This window comes from Coregonus clupeaformis, chromosome 27 (assembly GCF_020615455.1).
Source record: "Coregonus clupeaformis isolate EN_2021a chromosome 27, ASM2061545v1, whole genome shotgun sequence".
Classification (NCBI taxonomy): Eukaryota; Metazoa; Chordata; class Actinopteri; order Salmoniformes; family Salmonidae; genus Coregonus; species Coregonus clupeaformis.
Genome location: NC_059218.1, coordinates 10,532,542 through 10,551,774, shown reverse-complemented (window position 1 = coordinate 10,551,774; position 19,233 = coordinate 10,532,542). Strand labels below are relative to the sequence as shown.

The following is a 19,233-nucleotide window of genomic DNA, read 5'->3' as shown; positions in this document are numbered from 1 at the left end:
CATGGCGGTGTTCACTTTAGCAATCTCACTGGAATAAAGACATCCTCCATTCCTGTCATTATTGAAAGAGATTGTGATAATATCTCACATCTCAAAATAGGGCTACTTAATGTTAGTTCCCTCACTTCCAATGCAGTCATAGTTAATGAACTAATCACTGATCATAACCTTGATGTGATTGGCCTGACTGGAACATGGCTCAAGCCTGTTGAATTTACTGTGTTAAATGAGGCCTCCCCTCCTGGTTACACTAGTGACCATATCCCCCGCGCATTTTTCTCTAATAAAAAAAAAAAAAGACGTTTTCGTCTTTTGAGCTTCTAGTCATGACATCTATGCAGCCTATTTGAACACTTTTCATAGCTACTGTTTACAGGCCTCCTGGGCCATATACAGCGGTCCTGAATTCCTATCGGACCTTGTAGTCATGGCAGATAATATTCAAATTATTGGTGACTTCAATATTCACATGGAAAAGTCCACAGACCCACTCCAAAAGGCTTAAGAAGCCATCATCAACTCAGTGGGTTTTGTCCAACATGTCTCCGGACCTACATATTACCACAGTCATACCCTGGATCTAGTTTGTCCAGTGGAATACATTTATTTTTGATACTGTCGCAAAGCTAACTAAAATCCAGCATTCCCCAAGAGAGGATGGCTTTCACTTCAGCAGTGATGAATTCATGAACTTCTTAGACGAAAAGATTATGATCATTAGAAAGGAAATTACGCACTCCTCTTTGAATCTGCGTATTTCTCCAAAGCTCAGTTGGAGTCTGCACAGAACTGCCAGGACCTAGAATCAATGGAAATACTCAATATTTTTTTATCCTGTATCTCTTGACACATTCACGAAAATAGTCATGGCCTCTATACCTTCCAGCTGCATACTGGACCCTATTCCAACTAAACTACTGAAATAGCTACTTCCTGTGCTTGGCCCTCCTATGTTGAACATAATAAACGGCTCCCTATCCTCTGGATGTGTACCAAACTCACTAAAAGTGGCAGTAATAAAGCCTCTCTTGAAAAAGCCAAACCTTGACCCGGAAAATGTAAAAAACGATTGGCCTATATCGAATCTCCCATTCCTCTCAAAACATTTAGAAAAAGCTGTTGTGTAGCAACTCACTGCCTTCCTGAAGACAAATCATGTATATGAAACGCTTCAGTCTGGTTTTACACCCCATCATAGTACTGAGACTGCACTCATGAAGGTGGTAAATGACCTTTTAATGGCGTCAGACAAGGCTCTGCATCTGTCCTCGTGCTCCTAGACCTTAGTGCCGCTTTTGACACCATCGATCACCACATTCTTTTGGAGAGATTGGAAACCCTAATTTGTCGTCACGGACAAGGTTTTGCCTGGTTTAGATCTTATCTGTCGGAAAGATATCAGTTTGTCTCAGTGGATGGTTTGTCCTCTGACAAATCAATTGTACATTTCGGAGTTCCTGAAGGTTCCGTTTTAGGGCCACTATTGTTTTCAATATATATTCTACCTCTTGGTGATGTCATTCGGAAACACAATGTCAACTTTCATTGCTATGCGGACGACACACAGCTGTACATTTCGATGAAACATGGTGAAGCCCCAAAATTGCCTACCCTGGAAGCCTGTGTTTCAGACATAAGGAAGTGGATGGTGGCAAATGTTTTACTTTTAACTCGGACAAAACAGAGATACTAGTTATAGGTCCCAAGAAAAAAAGAGATCTGCTGTTGGATCTGAAAATTAATCTTGATGGTTGTACACCCGTATTAAATTAAACTGTGAAGGACCTCGGTGTTACTCTGGACCCTGATCTCTCTTTTGACAAACATATCAAGAATATATCAAGGGCAGCTTTTTTCCATATTCGTAACTTAGCAAAAAGCAGAACATTTCTGTCCAAACATTATGCAGAAAAGCTAATCCATGCTTTTGTCACTTTCAGATTAGACTACTGCAATGCTCTACTCTCTGGCTACCTGGATAAAGCACTAAATAAACTTCAGTTAGTGCTAAACACGGCTGCTAGAATCTTGACTTAAATCCAAAAATGTGATCATATTACGCCAGTGCTAGCCTCTCTACACTGGCTTCCTGTTAAGGCTAGGGCTGATTTCAAGGTTTTACTGTAACCAGTCGACCTGGTCGTGCTGCTGCTCCAGTTTCAACTGTTCTGCCTGTGGCTATGGAACCCTGACCTGTTCACCGGACGTGCTACCTTATCCCGGACCTGCCATTTTCGACTCTCCTCTCTCTCTCTCTCCCTCTCTCTCTCTCTCTCCCTCTCTCTCCCTCTCTCTCCTCTCTCTACCCACCTGCTGTCTCGACCTCTGAATGCTCGGCTAGAAAAAGCCAACTGACATTTACTCCTGAGGTACTGACCAGTTGCACCCTCTACAACCACTGTGATTATTATTTGACCGTGCTGGTCATCTATGAACGTTTGAACATCTTGAAGAACAATCTGGCCTTAATGGCCATGTACTCTTATAATCTCCACCCGGCAGAGCCAGAAGAGGACTGGCTACCCCTCAGAGCCTGGTTCCTCTCTAGGTTTCTTGCTGTTTGGGGTTTTAGGCTGAGTTTCTGTATAAGCACTTTGTGACACCTGCTGATGTAAAAATGGCTTCATAAATACATTTGATTTGATCTATGAGGGAGTCCGCATGTATTTGCATTAGTGGGAGTATGTTACATATTGCTCTGAGTTAGCCTGTAACTGTGTGTGGGTTTGTATTTGTTGTAGGTGTGTTGTGATATGTAGAGGTTTACACTTTGCTGCGGATTGTAGGTGTGTGATATGTAGCATGGGAATGTAGGCCTGAAACCTTAAGGTTTACAGAGGAGAAAGTTGGTATATTACTGTAACAGCAGCATACCTGGGCTCAAATACTATTTCAAATATTTAAAAAATACTTTGCTCTAGCCTGCATAGAGTGCCAAATGTGGGTATACCGTTTTGGGACTACTATATTGGTAAATTAAGCCAGGCAAGCTCATTCAAGCACAGATAAAGTATTTGAAATGATTTCAAATAGTATTTAGAAATGATTTCAAACCGTATTTGAACCCAGGTCTGAACATCAGGCCTTTGTAAGAATGCAGGGACAGAGAGGTGGAGGGAGAGGGAGAGGTGGAGGGAGAGGTGGAGATATAGTGGATCTGAAACCTTGAAGGTTACAGAGGGCTGTTATCCTACTGTTACAGCAGCATACCTGGATTCAAATACTATTCAAAATCATTTCAAATACTGTGCTTGATTGAGCTTGTCAGGTGCAATGTAACCAATAGAAAAGTCTCAAACGTGCAAACTGCGCCCACCTGACACTCCAGGCACTCTAAGTATTTGAAAGATTTCAAATAGTATTTGAACCCAGGTCAGGAGAGCAGGCCTCTGTCAGAAGCTGGAGGGAGAGGTGGGCCTGAAACCTTGAGGGTTACAGAGGGTTGTTATATTACTGTAACAGCAGCAGCTGCTTTTCAGGTCTCTGTGAGAGGGCAGGCAGGGAGAGTGGTCGAAAGCTGCCACGCAGGGAGATATAGTGGGCCTTAAGCCTTGAGGGTTACAGAGAGGGCAGGCAGGGAGAGTGGTCTAAAGCTGCCACGCAGGGAGATGTAGTGGGCCTTAAGCCTTGAGGGTTACAGAGAGGGCAGGCAGGGAGAGTGGTCTAAAGCTGCCACGCAGGGAGATGTAGTGGGCCTTAAGCCTTGAGGGTTACAGAGAGGGCAGGCAGGGAGAGTGGTCTAAAGCTGCCACGCAGGGAGATGTAGTGGGCCTTAAGCCTTGAGGGGTTACAGAGAGGGCAGGCAGGGAGAGTGGTCTAAAGCTGCCACGCAGGGAGATGTAGTGGGCCTTAAGCCTTGAGGGTTACAGAGAGGGCAGGCATGGAGAGTGGTCTAAAGCTGCCACGCAGGGAGATGTAGTGGGCCTTAAGCCTTGAGGGAGCTGCCAGGTGAACAGCTGGCCATTCTCTGCACGACTGATAACCTGAACCAACAACAACAACAAATACTGCCCTCATTATCTATGCTAAAAACATGTTAATTAAGGAATTCTGGAATACATACTGCCCACATACTAGCTATGCTCTGAGTACATCTTCATTAAGGAACTATGGGATATGTAGTGCTCTAGGGCAGGAGTAGGCAACTATTTTATAATAATGATAATATACTGAACAAAATTATAAATGCAACATGCAACAATTTCAATGATTTTACTGAGTTACAGTTCATAGAAGGAAATCAGTCAATTGAAATAAATGTCTTAGGTCCTAATCTATGGATTTCACATGACTGGGCATGGGTGCAGCCATGGGTGGGCCTGGGAGGGCATAGACCCACCCACTGGGGAGCCAGGCCCACCCCTGGGGAGCCAGGCCCAGCCAATCAGAATGTGTTTTCCCCCATAAAATGACTTTATTACAGACAGAAATACTCCTCAGCACACCCTCAGATGATCCTGCAGGTGAAGAAGCCGGATGTGGAGGTCCTGGGCTGGCGTGGTTACACGTGGTCTGCAGTTGTGAGGCTGGTTGGGCGTACTGCCAAATTCTCTAAAATGGAGGTGGCTTATGGTATAGAAATGAACATTCAATTATCTGGCAACAGCTATGTTGGACATTCCTGCAATCAGCATGCCAATTGCGGCATTGTGTTCTGTGACAAAGCTGCACATTTTAGTGGCCTTTTATTATCCCCAGCACAAGGTGCACCTGTGTAATGATCATGCTGTTCAATCAGCTTCTTGATATGCCACACATGTCAGGTGGATGGATTATGTTGGCAAAGGAGAAACGCTCACTAATAGGGATGTAAACTAATTTGTGCACATAATTTGAGAGAAATACGTTTTTTGTGCATATGGAACATTTCTGGGCTCTTTTATTTTAGCTCATGAAAAATGGGACCAACACTTTACATGTTGGTTTATATTTTTGTTCAGTATAATTTGTACACTGCAAATTGACCAAAACTAAGCCCAAATAGAGATTGATTTGAAAATAACAATAATTGCTGACCTTAATTACATTGAGAAACAATCACGTCTCTTTTTTTTGTGTGGGAATACTTGGAAACAGATTTCCTAAATTAAACACATTTTAGCTGAATTCCTGGTGATTTTAGAGTATTTTTTGACAAAAACCTAAAATCCACAAAAAACAAAAGTAATATTGCTGACCCCTGCTCTAGGGGGTCTGAAGTGTATGCTAATATAATGTATGCTAATATAGGCCTAGATTAAATCAGTACAGCGTTAACCCACGATAACCGACAACTGTATAGCATATAATTTCAATGTCAAATCCACAAGCGGCTACCAGTGTTATACCTATCGCGTACATTAGTAGAAAACCCATATAGCCATGTAACAAGTTTAAACACTGGAATGTGTGATCTAATCTACACCTACTGTAGATTAGGCTGATACAAATCCTTATTATTTCATTTAAATTAAAGTTTTTAAATAAATAAGAGCAGCAACCGCTCGCTGATTTAACAGCTCCAACGAAGTTACACCTCTGACATCTAAACAAAAGTAATGATTATGCTATGCAGTTGTCAGTTATCGCGGGTTAATGATGAACTGATTTAATCTAGCCCATAATGATGTAATGAATGTGGTCGGGAATCATGTGATGTCTTATGGTAGTAGATCTGTCAAGATGTGTGGAGGGATGTCAGTTACATTGCCTGAAGAATTGACGAACAGTGTGTGTCTGTCTGTCTGTCTGTCTGTCTGTCTGTCTGTCTTTCTTTCTTTCTTTCATTCTTTCTTTCTTTCTGTTTGTGTTTGTGTGTCTTTGTGGGGTTGAGAGAGAGTGAGTGTCTGCGTGAATGAGTGTGTGTGTGATAGAGAGAGAAACAGAGAGAGAAATAAAACAACAGAGAGAGAGAAAGATGATTTCCAGCACTGTGACTTGTTGTTCTGCTCCAGAATCTGACACAAATGATCCTCCACAGTACACAGGTATGAATAATAGATTTCATTCCAGCACATACTGCTGACAGTGAAATAACCCAGATGTATCTGTACACTGGCTACCTCCATGGCTATTCCTATATACTCTCACTGTTCCCTCTAAAAGCAAACAATAGCCTGCAGTGGCATAGCTTTCAGAAAGACATCTGTATCTGCCTAGGCTGTAGGGGGAAATTGAAGTGGGCATGTTATGATGAAACTTGAATGGTACAGAATCTATTGACTGACCTTGTACAAATTGCATCCATCCAAGGCGCACGCACGCACGCAATCACACACACACACTCAAACACACTCACACAATCACACGCCAGTGCCATCCAAGGCCACAGACTACAGTGTGAACACATCCACAGCCTCTTACTGACTACACCATGCAGCACCCAAACTGCATAACACAGTATGAAGCCCAAAGCACAGTACGTTCCCTAACATCATATGACTTTTCCTCTTCAATCAATGAGATCAGAAGGGCAATAGGTACAACAGAGTCAGCATTACTGAGAGCTCAGCACTGTGTTTGTGTCACAGTGTTACAGTGAGACTACAGTAGGTTGTTGGTCATGGTGAGAGGTGCATGGGCACAAGCTTTGGGAGAGATAAGGGCAGTAGAGTGTCTATGTGATGTGTGAGGTCAGCTATTTTTCGCCGAAGCTGTGTACACACAAAAACAATGTATTGTAACCATAGTGGAACACTTTTTTTGTGCTATATAGAACCCTTTCCTAACCATTAAAGGTCTCGAACAGTTATTTTGATTCCCATATAAAATAGCCTTTAGAGTGACTAAAATATCACCCATAATATTTGTTTTGGATAGAAATGCTCAAAATGTGAGAAAATTTGTTTTTTATCTCATGGCTAGTTACCAGGAAGTTTGAAAATACAGGCTGAGTGGGCAGGGAGCTTAAATTTATGAGCTCGCCTTGACTGACAGCTCTTTGAAACACCTATGTCAAGCAACTTGGATTCAGTGAGCAGTGTTGCAGTAAAATCATCTCAAGCAAATTTGGAGATACACAAAGAAACTCATACAACATCAAAATTGCTTCAATGAGTTCATGTTAAGAAATATTAAAAAAATAACGTTTTATATATATATATATATATATATATATATAGATATATATATATATCTATATATATATACCATTTGGCATGTCTCTTGTGATGCAGTTCACAGCAATACTGATTGATGTGTTGACATGACAACTGTGACAGAGTTTTGAACGACCCTTCCTCCACTTTTGTTCCATGCTGGCTGAAGACCTAGCTAGCCAGTAACTAGCAAACACCAGACACAGATGAAAGGGGAAACTTATACGTATCTTTGCCATAGATGAACCGGGTAAACGTTTAATTATACACTATTTGCAGAGACCCTACAGTCAAATTTTGGCCCCGGTAGAGTAGCTATCTAGCTATATAAACCATGCCCCTCTCCAAACATGCCTTCTCCGATGTTGGTTACAAGGTGGTACTTATTTACAGTGGCTTGCGAAAGTATTCACCCCCCTTGGCATTTTTCCTGTTTTGTTGCCTTACAACCTGGAATTAATATGGATTTTTGGGGGGTTTGTGTCATTTGATTTACACAACATGCCTACCATTTTGAAGATGCAAAAAACTTTTTTTTTTTTTTTACAAACAAGAAATAAGACAAAGTCAATACTTTGTAGAGCCACCTTTTGCAGCAATTACAGCTGCAAGTCTCTTGGGGTATGCCTCTATAAGCTTGGCACATCTAGCCACTGGGATTTTTGGCCATTCTTCAAGGCAAAACTGCTCCAGCTCCTTCAAGTTGGATGGGTTCCGCTGGTGTACAGCAATCTTTAAGTCATACCACAGATTCTCAATTGGATTGAGGTCTGGGCTTTGACTAGGCCATCCCAAGACATTTAAATGTTTCCCCTTAAACCACTCAAGTGTTGCTTTAGCAGTATGCTTAGGGTCATTGTCCTGCTGGAAGGTGAACCCCAAGTCCCAGTCCCAAATATCTGGAAGACTGAAACAGGTTTCCCTCAAGAATTTCCCTGTATTTAGCGCCATCCATCATTCCTTCAATTCTGACCAGTTTTTCCCAGTCCCTGCCGATGAAAAACATCCCCACAGCATGATGCTGCCACCACCATGCTTCATTGTGGGGATGGTGTTCTCGGGGTGATGACAGGTGTTGGGTTTGCGCCAGACATAGCGTTTTCCTTGATGGCCAAAAAGCTCCATTTTAGTCTCATCTGACCAGAGTACATTTAGATTACATTTTACATTTTATTCATTTAGCAGACGCTCTTATCCAGAGCGACTTACAGTTAGTGAATACATATTTTTTTTATACTGGCCCCCCGTGGGAATCGAACCCACAACCCTGGCGTTGCAAACGCCATGCTCTATCAACTGAGCTACATCCCTGCCGGACATTCCCTCCCCTACCCTGGACGACGCTGGGCCAATTGTGCGCCGCCCATGAGTCTCCCGGTCGCGGCCGGCGGCGACAGAGCCTTCTTCCATATGTTTGGGGAGTCTCCCACATGCCTTTTGGCAAACACTAAACGTGTTTTCTTATTTTTTCTTTAAGCAATGGCTTTTTTCTGGCCACTCTTCGGTAAAGCCCAGCTCTGTGGAATGTACGGCTTAAAGTAGTCCTATTGACAGATACTCCAATCGCCGCTGTAGAGCTTTGCATCTCCTTCAGGGTTATCTTTGGTCTCTTTGTTGCCTCTCTGATTAATGCCCTCCTCTCCTGGTCCGTGAGTTTTGGTGGGCAGCCCTATCTTGGCAGGTTTGTTGTGGTGCCATATTCTTTCCACGTTTTAATAATGGATTTAATGGTGCTCCGTGGGATGTTCAAAGTCTCAGATATTTTTTAAAACCCAACCGTAATCTGTACTTCTCCACAACTTTGTCCCTGACCTGTTTGGAGAGCTCCTTGGTCTTCATGGTGCCACTTGCTTGGTGGTGCCCCTTGCTTAGTGGTGTTGCAGACTCTGGGGCCTTTCAGAACAGGTGTATATATACTGAGATCATGTGACAGATCATGTGACACTTAGATTGCACACAGGTGGACTTTATTTAACTAATTAAGTGACTTCTGAAGGTAATTGGTTGCACCAGATCTTATTTAGGGTCTCCATAGCAAAGGGGGTGAATACATATGCACGCACCACATTATTATTAGTTATTTTTTTCATTTCACTTCACCAATTTGGACTATTTTGTGTATGTCCATTACATAAAATCCAAATAAAAATCCATTTAAATTACAGGTTGTAATGCAACAAAATAGGAAAAACACCAAGGGGGATGAATACTTTTGCAAGGCACTGTACATTTCTCAACCTGAAAGGTTCTCTGTAGATCCTTTTGAAGAACCATACCATTTTTATTCTGGTCAGCCATCTCATGTTGTTAAAATTCCATAGGTGTTATAATGTTAATTGCCAAATTGAATCAAGTGAGCTACCTCTGGAACAGCTGGGGGTCACTGAGAAGAGCATTACAAAATACTGACAAATTTACTCAACCATTCTCAATTGATACAAGCCCATACATGAGTGTTTCATACAACACTATCACTAACCATAGGCATATATAACATGCAATTGCATAACACAACACATTGGATAAAGTGGAATGACCTAACTCACGGTTGCACAAAAAGAGCTGTGCGCAAACCACGCACAAAAATATTCGAATAAGCCACCTCCCCTACATTTTAATTATCACTAGAAGACCAAAGAACCCTTTTGTGAACTGTAAATAACCAAAGTTCAAAGGGATACTCAAGTCATTATGGTTCCACATAGAACCATCACCCGTCCCAAAGAACATTTGAAGAACCCAATTTTTTTGTGTGATGCACAGAGATGGGCAAAAACTACAAAATATAATTACATAATTCTGATAGAAAATACAATGACGATCAGTGTATCAAAATAAACTACAAAACACTTGTATTTAGTAATGTATTTAATTAAAATGCAAAAATAAATGTGCAAGTAGCCAGCCCGAACAGCAACAACATTTTCAGTAATGGTTACAAAAACCTTTTTCTTGTTATGACTGTGAAATGTTGTTCTTTATCTACCTTAGTTGAGCGAGTCACTCTAGATAGGAGTGTCTGCTAAATGACCAAAATGTAAATGTGAAAATGAACATACCAAAATGAACAGCAAAGCACACTGGGTATTATTAATGGCCTCGTTTCGATACAGAGCTCATTAGAATAACACTCAGCATGCTTTGCAATTTTTACATTAACATTTTAGTGATTTAGCAGAAGTACCACTTAAAGAGCAAAGAACCCTTATGTGATCTGTAAAGAACCATTGAAGAGCTCAAATGGGTTCTTGAGTCATTATGGTTCCACATAGGACCATCACCCTTCCTAAAGAAGCCTTGAGGAATCACTTTTTTGGTTACTACATTTGTAAGTCGCTCTGGATAAGAGCGTCTGCTAAATGATGTAAATGTAAATGTACATGATTCCATATGTGTTATTTCATAGTTGTGATCATAACTTCACTAGCATTATTTTAGTCTCTATCTCTGTAATGTGTCTGTATCTATGTAATTGTATATGTATTTATGTAAAAAATAGGCACCACAATGGAAATAAGTCCCTGACATTAATGTGCAATCACTGTCACTTAAAATATTTTTTGTGTATATATGTGTTTTTTTAATTGACAAATAAAATCAATCAATCCAAACTGCGCAGCAGCCAATTGATGAATGGAAAGAGACATCTGTTACAAAACACCAAAAAGTTTAATGACGTTCAGACATTGTCAAGCCAAGCCTTTGATACTGGGTAAGCCTAGAAGGTATTTTCTGTTTGTCGAGATTGATATAATCTAGTTATTGTGTTGAAAATGCAAACCATGATATTGAAGTGCCCGAAGTCGGTATGCTTTGTTTATTGATTGTGTGGTGCATTGGCACAGAAACCTGTTGGTGGAAAATTCGTTGCATACATTTTATATAATTATAAATATTGCATCAGAATTTTGAAAATCTGATTTCCCCCTAGTTGATCATTGTCTGCAGCCAGCTCTAATCGTAGTGTAATGAAACAGGCAGGGAGAGGGAGCTCGTCTGGGGTGGTCGGCGAACCCTCAACCTTTTGGCCCGTAGCCCTGCGTGGCATCAACTGTGCCACAAAAGCATGCTGAAGTGGCAAAGTCGATATCCACGTTTATAAACACAGGATCCCTAGAGTTATTGTTATTTGTGGTCATAAACACATTATTTTGAGTTAATTCTATGAGGGGGGAGGGTGTTCCATATATTGTACAGTACAAGGGGAGGGTCATGTGAGAATATTTTGAACTTTGGGGAGGGGGGTGCATTTTTGTTTATGACACCTTGAGGTAGACCAGTCCCCAGTAAATTTTGATCGGTCCCTAACATTAATGCATTAATGCAATCTGAAATTAGTTAAATCTTGAGGCCTGGGGTTGAATTTGAATTAAAAGCAGGGTTCAAATTTGGTAGAATATTGTGTGGTCTATGTTTGTGCATTGCCAGATAGATTTCCACATAATGTATTCATGTTGACAGGATTATTATGTTGAACTAATGTCCATTTTGTTTGTTAACCAGTTGTCCACTTGTTTATGCCTAGGGGGAAAGGACAGTGTACAGACAAAAAAATATTAGGATTCCTCAAGGGTTCTTTAGGAAGGGTGATGGTTCTATGTGGAACCATAATGACTCAAGAACCCATTTGAGCTCTTCAATGGTTCTTTACAGATCACATAAGGGTTCTTTGCTCTTTAAGTGGTACTTACAATGCAGGGGAGGTGGCTCATTAAGATATTTTGGGGCTCTTTTTGTTCAACCGTGAGTGAGAGTGTCATTCCAGTTTATCTAATGTGTTGTGTTATGCTATGATTATGGCCAGTGGCATGTCTTGTGAAAGATTTTGTATGGCCTTGTGTCAATTGAGAATGGTTGACTAAATCAGTCAGAGTTTCTCAATTCTCTCCTCAGGGACCCCAGCTGTTCCAGAGGTAGCTAACTTGATTCAACTTGTCTATTAACACCTATGGAATTTTAGCAATATGGCTGACCAGAATAAAAAACCCTGTATGGTTCTTCAAAAGGATCTACAAATAACCTTTCAGATTGATAACAGTTGTGTATAGAACCATTCTCCATAAAATAACCTTTCTCTATAAAGGTTCTATAAAGAACCATAAAAAAGTGTTAAATATAGCCCCAAAAAGGATTGTAACCATAGCGGAGCCCTTTTTTTTTGGTGCTATATAGAACCTTTTTAATGGTTCTTTATAGAACCCTAGGAAAGGGTGTTTTATAGCATCATACGGGTTCCATTTAGAACCTCATGAGCATGGTTCTTTATAGAACCTTGAAAAAAGGGTTCTATATAGCACCAAAAAGGGTTCAGCTATGGTTACAAGCCAAATAACCTCAATCTGATACTATTTAGAACCATTATTCTGTACGTCTCTGGGAATGAACAGACACACTTGTAGTTTTGTGAAACAGAAATAAATGCTAGAATATCTGAGTAACCCTTTGCTTTAAACTATAGAGTAAAATGTGCACACTGTGAGTTAAAGGCAACTCCCTCACAACAATAAACCAACCATCAGCACCATGGACAGCACCACCGTAAGCATCTCCCAGAAGTGCTGTGTGTGTGGTTCAGACAGAGAACAACACTTGGCAACATTCTTCCATCACATTGTCAACTCATGCATTACAGCCTTGGATCCATTTTTGGTGATTGGATCGATATGTTGGATAATGGTTTATACCAGACAAATAAAATGTACTTCGTTGGTTAAAATGAAGACCTTACTCCTCTCAGAAGTCAAATTCTTCCTGCTCCTTTGGGCATCTTCAAAGGACCAGCTGAGCTGTGCTACTTGAAATGCAATCATCTTTGACTGCTTGTTATTCAAAACAAACGACACATGCAGAATAACGCTACATCTAGCAGACAAATCACAACGATTCGATTTGGAATTAAAAACTATACCCATTCTGACATAATCCTAACCCGCACAAGGATTATTTGGATGGGTAGATTTGTCATTTGATTAATTACATTTGCTCATAATTTATACGTGTGTAATATATTTGTATATTGACACATATTTGTGCGTTTAGGATTTTGTATATCTTTCTATCTCTGCGCGTTAGACAGAGAGCCCGGTAGGGTCAGGCTATGTGACATTCAATAGGCGCTGCTGGCGCTATCTGCGCCCGTGTAGCACAATGTATCCACATCATCGCCATGTAATCCCACCCGTTAATCTGTTTAAGTGCTAAAACTGTCAGATTTACCAGAGCTCTGTCTAGCTAGCAGGCACTGGGTACTCTTAATCTTTTATCGGATCTCGAGCCAATTAACCGCCTGCCACGTTGTAGCTCTAATACAGAGGGGAAAATGGCGTGTGTTCAAACCTACTTGGGTGAGTTCTGTGCCCATCAAGACGAGGACGATAAGACTCAGGATCTTGCTCGAGGGCTGCATCTCTTGCCTCCGCTGTGTGGAACGTACCAACGCTCTCACATGCAGATCGGTTCCTTTACGTCCACCGCACGGCAGTCCACTCCTCTCGGCTCCCTCGTAGCGCTGCGGTCGCTTGCCCTCTGTTTATCCCTCAGCAACCAAATAGTGGAAAGCGATAAATCTGTGCGGAATCACAGTCTCTTCGCATATTTTTATTTCATCTCGGCTCCTCTCAGTCTCCGTGTTTCTGCTCTCCCTCTTTCGTCCTCCCTTTCTTCCTCTAATCGCCACCACGGGTTCTGATAAACATTTGCTAAGGAAGATGTTGGTTTACGGAAAGCTGCACCGGTTACTCAGATTTTGCCAAAACTTTCCTCCCCTGCCTCGAGCCTCAGAATAGCGATGGGTGAAAAAATTAGAGAGACGGCGGAGCTGTCCACGGTGTTGAACCAGGAAGTGACATGCCAGAGCGTGGGAAATTCAAACAGGGAGCGCACGAGAGATATGGGAGTAGGCCTAATATTTGGTGATTTTTATGATTAAGAAAACATGTCCCTCAATTCTAGTATTTTATTTATTTATTTGTCACAGGTCTATTAAACTAAAGCTGGCCTGTAGTCTATTTAGTCCATTGGGAGTTATTTGATTTGGCTCATATCCCAAAATACTGGTATTAATTTCACATACACCTCTGTTCATTGATATTGAAGTAATACATGATCATAGTCTGTAAGCTGAAATTGTGTATTGGTTTCTAAATTGAGAAATTGATCAGGCAGCAATGGCGGTAACAGTGGCTTCACTGAAAAAAATAGAAAGACTCAAAACACTGGTATTGTGTAATGTTGGTTGTGTTGCATGAAACCATGAAAAGCAGTGCACCTAAGCTGAGATCTGGTGTTTGGAGGGTGTTTGAATGTAAACCCAATGTAAGTGTTATGATGCACAGAAAGTGTTTTGAAAACAGAATAGCATTGTTCTGAAACGCCCAAAGTGGTTCTTCAATCTGAATATTAGTGTTTTTAAGAGAGAGTTTGAAAATACTTTTTGCAGTTTCAGTGTATGTAAAAGGCAGTATCAAAACACAGAGAAATATATTTTGTTGCAGACTGTGTGAGACTGAGAAATGCAAATGGTTTATAGCTTAAAATATTGATTGATGATAAGGGTATACAGAGAAATGTTTGTTGTGGAATTCCACCTTTATTTAGACAGATTAGAAACAGGAGAAGACAGAGAAGGCGTGAACGTGAGACAGGCGGAAGTGGGAATTTAACCCCTGACTTCTGGGGCAGTAAAATGGTAAATTTGATTGGAATTTCAATGGCATTTTTCACAATCAACACAGCCACACTGTAAAAAAAAGATATATTCTGGGGTGAATTGAAATTGGCAAAAAAAAACAAAAAAAACAACAACATATACTTAATAAAATGAATGCAATGCTTTGTTCATTTCATTTTACAAAAAATAAATCCAACGTAATATGTTGCTCAAAATGTAAATATATTTTACGAGGATAACCAAATACGGAGAAAATGTAGTTATTGAACTCATTGGAAGTCTGGTTTTAATTTCCTTGCACTTCCTATCTTGCCATGTGGCTGTTTTTGAGGACTGTAGGTAATTCAACATTTTCTGACTTCATGATTATTTTACACAATGTTGTATGCATGTTTGAAGAAATATAAGTATACTTCTACATTAGTATTAATAATCAGCTTGTTGTGCCATGAGGTGTAATTGCTCATGATGAACAGATTTCAAAACCGTCAGGCAAAATTAAGTTCAATGATGAGAAGACCCATTCCCACATTTACAGCTTGCAATGTTGGAGGCAAATACCATATCCTGAAATATTTGCTGTAAAACCAGCAGTTACTCCTGGTGGATTGAGCACCGTGCTGAACAGTGTCTGCCAAAATGGGTTAAACTAGCAAATTATCAGATACATAAATCAATGTTGAACCAGCCACAGGTAAGTGTGTATAACTGAGTTCCTATGCTACACTATTATACATAAAGAGAACATAACTATTTGTATTGATATATTAGTGCACAGGGGGTCTTGTTTGTTTAGGCATTAGCCTACAGTACCGCTGTGTGGGGGCCTTTGTGTGTAAGCCTATGTGCTTTGTCACTTTAGTGGTCTATTTAGCATTCTCCCTCTGTGCCAAGCTCATTTCAGTGTTCCTCAGTAATGGCCTCTTTTCTCTCAGATGCAGACCAAAAGTAATTCCTCTGTCAATTGCGTGCCTGAGAATTCTTTGATGCGATTCCATGGCCGCCAGGCTGCCTGTCTCACTGGAATTGTATCATACACTAACAGCTTAAAGGCATGTCGCATCAGACACACAAGCCTAAATTTGTTAAACAGCTTACAGAGGGACCCAGCTAGCCGTAGCTGGCTAAATGTGCTCACTTACATCTACTCTGGTTACAAAGTACTGAGCCAAGGAAATACATAGAGTATGTCCCAAATGGCACCATGTTCCCTTTATAGTGCATTACTTCTGACCAGAGCCTGTCTACGGTAGTGCACTATATGGAATAGGGTGCTATTTGGGATGAATCCAGAGAGATACTGTGTGGTAATGTAATATGGAGAACATGCTGCGTAGACTACTAGTTGTTCATTTTACTAACTGTTTTTCCTTAAGGTAGTGAAGTCGGGTAAACATCTTATTACACTTTTACCCTCTATTGCTTTGTGTACAAAATTGTTTTTTATACGGGTGGGCTTTTGAAAGGAAAATATAGCTACAGTAGGTGCCCTCAAATTAGCTGAGAGGTTAATGGGAAAAAGCTTGACTGCATGTGGCCTAAAAGCTATTGTTGTTCAGAACCAGCAGAGGATAACCGCCTGAGTCCCAAATGGCACCCTATTTCCTACATAGTGCACTACTTTTGACCAGGGCCCATATTGCTGTTGTCTAAAGTAATGCTCTATATAGTGAATAGGGTGCCATTTGGGATGAACACACTGTCTGTTTAGAGTGGTTGAGCTGCTCCACTCTCACTCTTCAAAACAGTAATACAATATGCCTACAATCTAAACACATTTTATGGAGCTTCCATTATCATGGGACTTGAATAATCTAATATCACAGTATACAGCACAGTGTGTAGTACACTCTTAGAAAAAAGGGATCCAAAAGGGTTCTTTGCGGAGGGATAGTGTTCTACCATTAACCGTTGTCATCTGAAGAAGCCTTTTTGGAAGACAAGGGTTCTTAGGCAGAGTTCAACCTAGAACCTTTTTCATCCTAAGATCCGTTTTTGGAAGAAAGGGTTCTTTGATGATTGTTTGGAAGGCAAGAAGGATTATTTGGAAGGCAAGAAGGGTTCTACATAGAACCCTTCTGATTCTGAAATAAGTTTCTTATTGTATTTTTTCTTTCTTTCTTTTAAATTGTACATGAGCATTAATGTTTACCTCAGTGTTAAACTTTAACACCAGGAGTTTGAGTAATCTGATCAATTTAAAAAGGTACTGTAGGTGTGAGAATGTTTTAAACTACACTGAGTATACCAAACATGGGGCATGGACTCTACAAGGTGTCGAAAAGCGTTCCACCGGGATGCTGTCCCACAGTTGTGTCAAGTTGGCTGGATGTCCTTTGGGTGGTGGACCATTTTTGATACAGACAGGAAACTGTTGAGCGTGAAAAACCCAGCAGCGTTGCAGGACACAAACCGTTGTGCCTTTTTCACTACTACCATACCCCGTTCAAAGGCACTTATCTGTTGTCTTGCCCATTCACCCTCTGAATGGCACACATGCACAATCCATGTCTCAATTGTCTCAAGGCCTAAAAATCATTATTTAACCTGTCTCCTCCCCTTCATCTGCACTGATTGAAGTGAATTTAACAAGTGGCATCAATAAGGGACCATAGCTTTCACCTGGATTGACCTGGTCAGTTTATGTCACGGAAAGAGCAGGTGTTCTTAATGTTTTGTATACTCAGTCTGTTTGGGAATATTTATGCATGCATCTGGTATTCCCTTAATCATTTTACATATGCAGTACTGATATATTTGATATCTTGATCATGATTTCTGTCATTCAAATGAGTATTTTCTGTAATTTTATTGAGCAGAGAGTAGGAGAATAGAAGGGAGTACCAGTATTTATTGTGTGGTACAAAACAATTTGGCCAGTTTTACCTAGTGTTGATTTTTCAGTGTAACCTTTCTAGTGTTGACTCAGGAGTTACATTCAACACTCAGTGGTGTAAAATAACCCCTGTGTTGGTGTTAATAACCAGAGTGTGATTGGTTCATTTTTGGTCTGTGTGGAGTAAAACACTCAAAACCACACCCATCATTATCAGATTTCCCACCATGCTCTATTGCAGGTTGATGTTCAGAATTGTTTGTTTCAATGTCTGTGTTTTTGCATGTACATTGATTGGTTGATTAATCTTACGCTACATAAAGATAAATAATTGATAAACCAATCCAATCTCTTAGTATTATTACATATTGCATATTATTTAGGTAGTCGAATTAATCAATCTTCCCTAACCTGGCAGTCATTCTGGATGCCGGTTGTGGGTAATCAAAAGTTCCAATTGTTGGATATCCTCACTCTGGCAATAGGTAGTGATGGGAAACTGAGGCTTTCTGAAGGCTTCGGCGCTTTCACCAAATTGTGCAGAAAAACAGTTCATTACACTGAGCTTCATTATCGGTTCACAATGTACATTAGTGACATCCGCTGGTCAGCAATAAATAGCAGCGTGTGATTATCAGTTAGAGGTATTCTTTCTCTGCTGTTTTCATTATAACACCGTGGCGCAGCGGTAAGTTGTTGGCTTTAGTAGCCTATAATCAGTTGGAATACCAGGTTTGCATCTTCCATCATGCTTCCCTTTTTTGCCTTCAAGTTTACTATTAAAAAAAAATGAATCAACGGTATTAATTAGGATGCTTAACACAGAAGCTTATACCATATTAAATAAAACAAATTATTTTAACAACAGTGCAGAAACTGTGGTTTCACATAAAAAAAATCCAATCGTTTGCCTTTAACGGAATTCGCCCTAGATACCCTCACGTCCCTGAATGTTCCATAGTTCCCTGCTCTACCTTCTAAGCTACCGGTCCAGTGAAACGTTTTGTACAAAATCTTAACCATATTTGTAAGTACGGTGTCCAGTAGAGGTCGGTGTTTGAAAGCAGCTTGGAATCGAAGAAAGCACCGGAACCACGGCAAAATCAGTGGGATCTCGCATTTTGCAACACACGGTTTGAAAAAGCACGTGATCAAACGAAGCTTCGGACATAATTGATGATGTACTTCTGTGATACACACATCGGCAAACTTCTTAGAAGTTAGTTGATTAGCGATTTAGACGCATGCCTTGGAGCTCCGGTATCAAACATAGCATCACTAGAATTTCACATCACTTTGCAAGCCAGCATAATGTAAACTGCAGGCCTGTAAACCAGGAGTTTCCTAACACCACTGTGTTAGGGTATAACTAGACCCCGAAAGAAAGGCCTTATGATATATGTAATGTATTGTCATAAAGAGTTTAGTTTTAAAGACTAACAAGGCTGGTGGAACCATTCATAGAGGGTTCTAGGAAGAACATTTCAATATAAAGGGATTCTTGGTAGAACCCTTCATAGAGAGTTCTAGTTAGAACTATTTACAGGGGGATCTATGAAGAAACCTACATAGACGGTTCTAGGTAGAGCCCTCTGCAAAATAGTTATACCTAGGAACCAAAAAGGGTTCCCCTATGGGGACAAACTGAAGAA

At 40.6% G+C, this 19,233-nt stretch overlaps 1 protein-coding gene across 1 annotated transcript in view; it reads right to left on the bottom strand.

Moving 5' to 3' along the window:
* LOC121541485 (noelin) overlaps window positions 1-13,905 on the bottom strand; it is a 54,144-nt gene extending 40,239 nt beyond the window's left edge. Inside the window, exon 1 of the mRNA XM_041850522.2 lies at window positions 13,417-13,905. Coding sequence (XP_041706456.1) covers window positions 13,417-13,482 — 66 coding nt within the window. The 5' untranslated portion in view covers window positions 13,483-13,905. The remainder of the gene's footprint in view (window positions 1-13,416) is intronic.
* Window positions 13,906-19,233: the final 5,328 nt, after the last annotated feature.